Source organism: Dipodomys merriami, unplaced genomic scaffold (genome assembly GCF_024711535.1).
Source record: "Dipodomys merriami isolate MVZ:Mamm:240054 unplaced genomic scaffold, mDipMer1.0.p SCAF_125, whole genome shotgun sequence".
NCBI classification, from domain to species: Eukaryota; Metazoa; Chordata; class Mammalia; order Rodentia; family Heteromyidae; genus Dipodomys; species Dipodomys merriami.
Window position 1 is genome coordinate 1,046,639 of NW_027202549.1, and position 9,856 is coordinate 1,056,494.

General features: G+C 50.5%; 1 protein-coding gene across 1 annotated transcript; it reads left to right on the forward strand.

The window, feature by feature from the left end:
* Positions 1-4,103: 4,103 nt before the first annotated feature.
* Positions 4,104-9,253, forward strand: LOC138823929 (serine protease 46-like). Its single transcript, XM_070017434.1, has 5 exons — positions 4,104-4,244; positions 5,019-5,196; positions 5,519-5,778; positions 6,484-6,647; positions 8,805-9,253. The coding sequence occupies exons 1-5, from the start codon at positions 4,160-4,162 to the stop codon at positions 9,069-9,071; spliced, it is 954 nt and encodes a 317-aa protein (XP_069873535.1). The 5' UTR covers positions 4,104-4,159; the 3' UTR covers positions 9,072-9,253.
* The last annotated feature ends 603 nt before the right edge of the window (positions 9,254-9,856 follow it).

Sequence of the window (9,856 nt, forward strand, 5' to 3'; positions counted from 1 at the left end):
TCCAATAAACCACCAGAAAACCGGAAGTGGCGCTGTAGCTCAAGTGGTAGAGCGCTCGCCTTGAGCTGAAGAGCTGAGGGACAGCGCCCAGGCCCAGAGTTCAAGCCCCACGACCGACAAAAAAACAAAAAACAAAAAACTTAGAAGAAGGGCTGGGGGGGGGGGGCGCGGCTGAGAAGGTGGCTCAGTGGTAGAGTGCTTGCCTTGCATGCCTGAGGCCTTGGGTTTGAGTCTTCAGCACCACATACACAGAAAAAGCCGGAAGTGATGCTGTGGGTCTACAAGTAGAATGCTAGCCTTGAGCAAAAGCAGCTCAGGGACAGTGCCCAGGCCCTGAGTTCAAGCCCCAGGACTGGCAAAAACAACAACAACAACAACAACAAACAAACTCCAGCAGCAATAGCAACAAACACCTTAGAAGAAAAGGTGACACTGAGCTCTGTCCAGATTCTTAAGCTTTTTGTTTGTTTGTTTTGGTTCCAGTATGGGGCTTGAACTCAGGGCCTAGGCACTGTCCCTTAGCTCTTCAGCTCAAGGCGAGTGCTCTACCACTTGAGCCACAGCCCCACTTCCAATTTTCTGGTGGTTCATTGGAGATAAGAGTCTCATGGACTTTTCCTGCCCAGGCTGGCTTTGAACCACGATCCTCCAGATCTCAGCCTCCTGAGTAGCTAAGATGACAGGGGTGAGCCACCAGCACCTGGTTCCTGGGGCTACATTTGATAATAAACACATCCCATATCCTGTGTGTCAGGGACAGTTCCTAATATCTGTGCAGGGAGGCTTGTCACGGATAGTTTTTGCTCTTTTTTTAATTACTTGTTTTTGTTATTGTTGTTTTGTTCCAGTACAGGAACTTGAACACAGGGCCTGGGCATTATCCTCTAACTTTTTCCATATATTCTCAAATCACAAAGGCTTAATCAGAGGCTGGGTTAACAAGATGCCCAAACCTAAGGTGGGGGGGGGGGTAGGAGAGGAGGGAGGGTACTTGGGGGTGCTTTCATGGTCTGCCACCAGAGTGGGGGTGTGTGTGTGGGGGAAATCAGTGGTTTTCCAAAACCAGGCACCAGTGGGGGGAGGGGGAGGATGCTGTTGCCTGTCAATCAATCAGCGCAGGGATGTGGCCAGGACTTCCTGCACATGGCGGGCACGTGCATCAGTGAGCCACTGCCGCGGTCCAGGTGGCGCTCTTGATCTCACGGCTTCTTCTTGGTGCACCCTTGGGCCCCTGGGCTTGGGAGATGTTTCTGAGCTGACCTGTGCTCCAGCCATTGCTGCTGCTGCTCCAGCCATTGCTGCCCCATCGCCACCAGAGAACTTGAGCAAGGCTCGCAGCTCATGACACATGTTCTTAACTTCTCCTCCACTCCTGTGTGCCCCCCCCCTCCAGTCCTCTGACAGCTGATGGTCCCCTCCCCCCCCACTCCCCTCTTTGTTACCCCCTCCCAGAATCTGAAATCCTTGTCTACTGGGATTTCCTACCTCAAGCCACACCTGCTCTCCATTATTCCACTCGAGGGAATAACGTTAAACACGCAACTTTCTTCCCAGATCCTGTGCCGGTGGCTCACACCTGTCAGCCTAGCTATTTGGGAGACTGAGATCTGAGGATCAAGGTTCAAAGCCAGCCTGGGGCAGGAAAGTCTATGAAACTCTGATCTCCAATGAACCAGCCCAAATCCTGAAATGGAGCTGTGGCTCAGGTGGTAGAGGGCCAGCTTGCAGTGAAAAGCTCAGGGACAGTGCCTAGGCCCTGAGTTCAAGCCCCAGGACTGGCACATTGAGTGTAGTGAATGAATGAACTAATTCCTGGTGAGCGAAGGCACCTCTTTGCTGTCATCCCTCCAAAGGAACTTTTACTTTATCTCTGTCCCCTTTTCTTTATGGTGAAGAGGACCAGACAAGGTGGGTGATGGGGCCCTTAGAACATTTCTAGAAGGATGGTCTATTTTTATGTATGTTTTATTTGTTTACTCATTTATTATCTACGTATGTATTTTGCCGATCCTGGGACTTGAACTCAGGGCCTGGGTGCTGTCCCTGAGCTTCTTTGTGCTAGAGCTCTACCACTTGAGTCACAGCGCCACTTCCAGCTTTTTCTGAGTGGTTTATTGGAGATAAGACTCATGGACTTTTCTGTCTGGGCTGGCTTTGAACCATGATCCTCCAGATCTCAGCCTCCCAAGTAGCTAGGGCAACAGACCTTGAGCTGCCTGGCTGTGAGAGTCTTTGATGATTATTTCCTGTAGATCTCAGCCTTTATCTCTGCTGGTGGAATGTCTTTATGAATGTCTTGAGGATTTTTGTTTATGGGTATGTTTTGTTTTGTGTTTCTGCCAGTCCTGGGGCTTGAAGTCAGGGCTTGGGTGCTGATTCTTAGCTTTTATTTTGTTCAAGGCTGGTGTTCCACTACTTGAGCCATACTTCCGCTTCTGGCTTTATGCATGTGTTTATGTATGTATATATGTAGTCACATCCTTGTGAAGTGAATCTTCCTGGCAGAACGCAACAGGATGGCTGTTCTGGGGGTACCTAAGGGTTCAGAAGACCTGTCTGCACTTCTCTACCTCTTTTTTTGTCTCTGTCTCCTCGTTTCTTTCTCTCTGTGTGTCTCTCTTATCTCTTTCTCTGTCTCCATCACTGTCTCTTTCTTGTCTCTTGCTTCTTTTTTTTTTTTTTTTTTTTTTGGTCGGTCGTGGGGCTTGAACTCTGGGCCTGGGCGCTGTCCTTCAGCTCTTCAGCTCAAGGCGAGCGCTCTACCACTTGAGCTACAGCGCCACTTCCGGTTTTCTGGTGGTTCATTGGAGATAGGAGTCTCACGGTCTCTCCTGCCCGGGCTGGCTTTGAACCGCGATCCTCAGATCTCAGCCTCCTGAGTAGCTAGGATGACAGGCGTGAGCCACCAGCCCCCGGCTTGTCTCTTGCTTCTATCTTGCTGACACTTCTCTATCTTTGTCTCCATCTCTCTTATCTCCCTGTCTTTCTCTCTGTGCATGTCTCTTTCTTGTCTCTGTCTTCTCTCTATGTGTCTTGCTGTCTCTGTGTCTCTGTCTGTCCTATCTCTGTGTGACTATTTCTTGTCTCGATGTCTCTCATCTTTCTTGCCTGTCTCTCTGTATCTCTCTCTGTCTCTGTCTGTCTGCCTCTCTTTGTCTCTCTCTGTCTCTGTCTCCAGGGAGATTCCAGTGTATGCCTGACTTGGAAAGTGGAGGGCAGATGGACCCTGGCTGAGGTTCAGTCCTGGGAGAATGCACGCACCAGGTCAGAATCCAAGCCCGGACACACATGTCAGCAAACACACTAGCTCAATCAAGACACAGGTGAGAAATGGGACTCTCTCAGGGCTCTGAAGATCTGCCCAGCTTCCTCTTCCTGTCCTGACTGCAGTCACCCCTGATGAGGGAGGAAGGGGGAAGGGGGTCCGTGATTTCACCTTCCTTCGCCCTGCCTTGACTCTGATCGACCCACAGGGAGTCTGACCAAAGTCACATGTTCATTCCACAAGACTCCAGAGCGGACCCAGTGCTGTGGCATCCTACAAGGGAAGGGGTAGGGTGGGTGATTAGGCCTATCATCTTAGCTACTCAGGAGGCTGAGATCTGAGGATCATGGTTCGAAGCCAGCCCAGGGAAGAAAAATCCCTGTGAGACCTTTCTCACCAATGAACCACTCAGAAACCGGAAGTGGAGGGCTGAGAAGGTGGCTTAGTGGTAGAGTGCTTGCCTAGCAGGCACGAGGCCCTGGGTTCGATTCCTCAGTACCACATACACAGAAAAAGCCAGAAGTGGTGCTGTGGCTCAAAGTGGTAGAGTGCTAGTTATGAGCGGAAAAAAGACCTAGAGACAGCACCCAGGCCTTGAGTTCAAGTCCAACCACTGACAAAACAAAAGACTTCATGTCTCCAATGAACTACCTCAGTCAGAAGTGGCGCTGTGGCTTAAGTGGTAGAGTGCTAACCTTGAGAAAAAGAAGGCTCAGAGACAGCACCCAGGCCCTGAGTTCAAGCTCCAGGACTGGCACAGCAAAAAATCATGAATTCTAGAATCTTCGCACAATGTAGTTGCTCCGCCTTCTGCTCTACGTTCTACTGTTAAGGAACACAGCGGTGAGGGCTGGATTATTGAAAGGAGCAGCGAGGGTTGGAACTCTATTTGCCATGGCATGTGAACCAGGGACTTTTCAGGACTTAATCTCAGTTCCACTTTCTTCTGCCAGACTTACGAATGAGCCCTATATGGAAGGTAGGGTTTGGGGGTCATGGGCAGAGATGCTGGGTGCCTGTGTCACTTGCTTGCAGGCCTGAAGGAGGCCCTTCCTGAGTAGATAAGTCCATCTTGAAGGTGGGCTGTGGCCTTACAGGGACCCATATAATTCATATCATTTTTGGAGAAGTCTCTCCCCCCCCTCTCCATTCCTGGGGCTTGAACTCAGGCACTGTTCCCTGAGCTCCTTTTGCTCAGGGCTAGCACTCTACCACTTGAGCCACAGTGCCACTTTTGGCTTTTTCTGTGCATATGGTATGGAGGAATCGAACCCAGGACTTCGTGCTTGCTAGGCAAGCACTCTACCACTAGGCCACATACCCAGCATCCCCCAGGAGATTCTTACCTCCAGTTAATCACCAAAAAAATTGGAGGTAGAGCTGTGGTTTGATTGGTAGAGCACTAGCCTTGAAGAAAAGAAGCAGAAGCAGAAGAAGAAAGGAAGCTCAGAGACAGCATCTAGGCCTTGAGTTCAAGCCCGTGGATTGACACACACATAAAAAAGACTGGGAATGTGGCTTAGTGGTAGAATGCATATATGAAACTCTAGGTTTGATTCCTTAGTCCCACAAACACAGAAAAAGCTGGACATGGTGCTGTGGCTCAAGTGCTAGAGTGTTAGCCTTGAGCAAAAAATAAGCTCAAGGACAGTGCCCAGGCCCTGAGTTCAAGCCCCAGGACTGGCCAAAAGAACCTGATCTGCATGAGGGCTGCTCCTTGAAGTCCCCTCTGTAACTCTCCTTGGTGGCTCAGGGCCTTGGTTCCGGAGCTGTGGTCAGTCCAATGCGTCCTGTAAAGTGGTGAAGGGGAAGGTCGTCGAGGTAGGCCGGTGGCCATGGCATGTGAGTATCTTGTTCCTGGGAGCTTACATCTGCAGTGGCTCGCTCATTCATTACCAGTGGATCATCACGGCGGCACATTGCTTACAGAGGTTAGTGTTGGAGGATGCCCTCCGTCCAGGGAACCTTCGTTTTGCTGCCCAGGGGTGTAGATTCTGGTAAATAAACCTGGAAGTTAGAGGGCCTGGCCTTGTACTGAGCTGCCCCAGGGCATGGCTCCTATCTCTCCCAGCAGGGGTCTTCACTGGGTCTCAATGCTCCAATCAGGGCTCTTCAACGGGTCTGGGATGCTCCAATCCGGGCTCTTCACCAGGGCTAGGATGCTCCAATCAGGGCTCTTCACTGGATCTTAGTGCTCCAATCAGGGCTCTTCGCTGTTCCTGTGCTCTGTCTTTCTTCATCCTGGCTTGGCAGATCCAAGGACCCCAACCAGTACAGCGTGAATTTGGGAACCCAGGAACTCCCGGACAACAGCACCCGGCATCTGGTCATTCGAATCGTGATTCATGAGAATTTCAACAATCGCATATCTGAGGACATCGCCCTCCTGAAGCTCAGAGAGCCTGTAACCTGGTCGCCTCTTATCCAGCCCGTCTGCCTCCCTGTCCAAAATTTCAAGCCAACTCTCGGCACCATGTGTTGGGCCGTTGGATGGGGAAAGAAAGGGGGTAACGGTGAGTACAGGGAAGCAGAGATACTTGTTTCTGACAACTTCTTCATGGACAGACAGACAGACACACACACACACACACATAAGTTTTCCTTCTCTGTGCCCATTCTAGAGCTTGAACTTTGGGCCTAGGCTCTATCCCTTATGGTTTTTACTCAAGGCTAGTACTCTTTTATTTGAGCCACAGCTCTATTTCTGATCTTTTGGTAGTTTATCGAAGGTAAAAGTTTGATGGGCTTTTCTGCCTGGGCTGAGTTCAAACCTGGATTCTCATATCTCAGCCTCCTGAGTAGCGAGGATGAAGGCATGAGTCACTGGCACCCGGCTCTTCTTTTTAATTTAAATTATTTGATTGTTCCTATAAAGATGATAGACAAGAGGGGTTCCATAAGTCAGGTGAAAAGCCTATTTCTTATTGGACAATGTCCCCCCCTTCCCTGGTGCTCTCCCAGTTTTTCTCTCTCATCCCTGACCTATAAGCTGTATAGTTCATTCTCCACATTGTGAAGACTACTTCATCCTTTGTGAGATTCTTCATCTTCAGTGAGTCACCAAAAAGGCGGAAGTGGAGGCATGGTGCAAGTAGTTGTCAAGCCTTGAAGAGAAAAAGCTAAGGCACAGCGCCCAGGCTCTGAGTTCAAGCTTTGCTACTGACACACACACACAAAATGATCTCTCTCCCTCCCCCTTCTCCTCCCCGCTCAACCAGGTACCAAAAATGCGCCATACCATCTCCAGGAGCTGGCCATGAGAGTGGTCAGCAATGACATTTGCAATCACCGGTACCAGTTCCTGCTGTGGAAAAACCAGAAGAAGTTTATCGGGAATGACATGCTGTGTCTCACGCCGGAGTGGGGCCTGGACACGTGTCAGGTGTGGAGTGTGGGTGGGGGGAAGAGAGGAGGAGAAGACCCCCTAGGGGGAGGTCACACCTGGCTGGCTGGGGGACGATCTAATCAAAGTCTCCTTTCCTCTGCTTTGTGCAGAATCATGGGAAGAATCATGACATTGTACAGGTCTTTTTTTTTTTTTTTTTTTTTGGTCAGTCATGGGGCTTGAACTCTGGGCCTGGGCGCTGTCCCTCAGCTCTTCAACTCAAGATGAGCGCTCTACCACTGGAGCTACAGCGCCACTTCCGGTTTCCTGGTGGTTTATTGGAGAGTAGAGTCTCACAGACGTTCCTACCCAGGCTGGTTTTGAACTGTGATTCTCAGATTCTCCTGAGTAGCAAGGATGACAGGCGTGAGCCACTGGCAGCTGGCTTGGGTTTTATTTGATTCTGGGGCTTGAATTCAGGACCTGGGCGTTATCCTTGAGCTCTACCAATTGAGCCATTTCTGGCTTTTTCTGAGTAGTTTATTGGAGGTCAGAGTTTTCTGGACTTTCCTTCCTGGGCTGGCTTTGAACTTGGATCATCAGATCTCAGCCTCCTGAATAGCAGGCGTCAGCCGCCGGTGCCCAGCTAATGGCCTAATTCTCCTAGCCTTTGTGCACCAGGGAAGCTTATTAAGGGATGAAATGGTGGGGAGCAGGGGATGGGGCTCCCACATTCTTGACCAAGTTATAGTATCCAGTCCCTGTATGCTCTTGAAAATTACTTGTCCATGTTTCTGGAACATTTGACATAACATAAATTCTCCCCGCCTTGAAGATTGTATAGACGTTCCTATGAAACCACAAGGTCACATTTTCCCTTTGAGGGGTAGTTCTTGGGCAATTCTTAAGTTGTTTTGTACATAGTTATTGGCCGAGTCAGGCTTTCTATCACCATTGCAATTTGTCTAAATGATTGGTCTTTTCTTAGAAATTATTCCTTTCATCCAGAATTTAAATGCACCAAGATGAGGAAGTTTGTAAACTCTGCCTGGGGGTTCTGAGAAAGTATATTTATTCCCCCCTGGGCGTGGTGCTGGTTTCTATTCTTACTCAAACCACAGAGCATTTGAATTTTCCTCTGTGTGTGTGTGTGTGTGTGTGTGTGTGTGTGTGTGTGTGTCTTTGGTAAGGACCTCACAAATTTCTTTCTTGCTTTCCTTTTCTTTCCCTTCTCCTCCTCTCCACCCTCCCCTCCCTCCCTCCCTCCCTCCCTCCCTCCCTCCCTTCCTCCCTTCCTTCCTTCCTTCCTTCCTTCCTTCCTTCCTTCCCTCCCTCCTTCCCTCCTTCCCTCCTTCCCTCCCTTCCTCCTTTCTATATCAGTACTTGGGTCTTGAACTCAGGGCCTGAGCACTGTTCCTTAGTTTTTTCCACTCAAGGCTAGAGTTCTGTCACTTGAGCCACAGCTCCACTTCCAGCTTTCTGCTAGTTCATTGGAGATAAGAGTCTCACAGACTTTCCTGCCGGGTTGGCTTTGAACCTCGATCCTCAGATCTCAGTCTCCTGAATACCAATCTCTTCACACCAAGCAGCAGCACAAGTTCTGAGTTCAAGCCCCACTATTGGCACATACAACACACACACACACACACACACACACACACACACACACACACACACACACACACACACACACACACACCAGACACACAAAATAAGACTGGGTGCTGGGTGGCTCATGCCTGTCACCCTGACATCTGAAGAATATGGTTTGAAGCTAGCTTGGGCAGAAAAGTCCATGACACTCTTATCTCCAATAAACTGCTTAGAAAGAGCCAGAAGTGGAGCTGTGGCTCAAGTGGTAGAGCACTAAGTCTTGGGCAAAATTGCTTAAAGACAGCACCCAGGCCTTGAGTTCAAGCCCCAGGACCAGCATAATAATAATAATAATAATAATAATAATAATAATAATAATAATAATAATATAGAAGGAGGAGGAGTTACCACTGACCCACCAAGGGCTTTAGGATGGACGTGAGGTAGCAGGATCAGAAGCCAGCATGGACCCCAGTGTGCAGTCTGGGTGCTGTAGAGCAGGCTTGTAGTCTGGTCACATCCTTGCTGACAGTCCAAGCCCAGCTGGACTCCCGTCTCACCAGAGGCCTCCTCCAGCTGTCCCCCTGAAACCTGTCTCCCCTCTTTCTGTCCCCTGCGCAGGACACGTCTGGCAGCTCCCTCCTCTGCCAGCTGAACACCACCTGGATCCAGATGGGCGTGGCCAGCTGGAGTTTTGGGTGTGGCAAACGTCAGTTCCCAAGCGTCTACACCAGCATCTCCTTCTTCACCCCGTGGATCAAGAAGCACGTGGCCAACATGAGGTTCACCAGCTGGGCCGCCGCCTCCTTCCTCAGCCCCATCCTCCTCCTCCTCCTCCTCGTGAGCCATGTTCTACTGGTCTCCTGGGGCTCCCTGGGGCTCCTCTGAGCCTCGTTTCCAGAACATTCCATTCCCACCAGCACTTCTTCCCCGCTGTCTGCGTGATGTGGAGACCAGAGCTTGGGCATAGGCCCCAGCCCCTCAGGGCGAGAGTGATTTCAGGGAGGGTCTCAGGCCCACAGTGGTTTTGTTTCCAGTTGTTCAATGACGATGCTTTTAAATCTTGTCATCCGGGGACTTCGTTCCTAGTTTTCTTTTGTTTTGGTCGGTCGTGGGGTTTGAACCCAGGGGTCTGGGCGCTGTCCCTGAGCTTTTCTGCTCAAGACGAACTCTACCACTTTGAGCCGCAGCGCCACTTCTGGTTCGCAGATGGTTCATTAGACAGAAGAGTCTTGCAGATTTTCCTACCTGGCTGGCTTTGAACTGCGATCCTCAGATCTCAGCCTCCTGAATAGCTAGGAGGACAGGCGGGAGCCACAGGTGCCCTGGCTCTATTTCTGCTTCTACTAGTAAATCTCAGAGCCCCACCCTGCCCCTCAGGCCTTTGCCTGAGAACCGTGTGTGTGTGTGTGTGTGTGTGTGTGTGTGTGTGTGTGTGTGTGTGTGTGTGTAGAGGTGGGGGAGTTTGGAGATCCTAGCTGTGGGGAAGGAAGGGGTATGGGAGGCTGTGGGGAAGGAAGGGGTACTGGCTGCGGGAGGCGGTGGGGAAAGAGGGGGTATTGGGGTACACCAGGAGGTCCGGGTCTTCTGGAGGTGTGAGCACTTGGCCAGGCTCAGTGGAGCTAATCCAAGCAACTTCCAAAGCGCAGTCAGGTGGGGGGATGAGGGTATGG

Excerpts from the sequence above, each read along its gene's own strand:
- LOC138823929 (XM_070017434.1), top strand. The coding sequence starts at position 4,160 with ATGGCATGTGAACCAGGGACTTTTCAGGACTTAATCTCAGTTCCACTT. Across the intron at positions 5,197-5,518 it reads GCGGCACATTGCTTACAGAG|ATCCAAGGACCCCAACCAGT; the intron begins GTTAGTGTTGGA and ends CTGGCTTGGCAG. Across the intron at positions 5,779-6,483 it reads GGGAAAGAAAGGGGGTAACG|GTACCAAAAATGCGCCATAC; the intron begins GTGAGTACAGGG and ends CCGCTCAACCAG.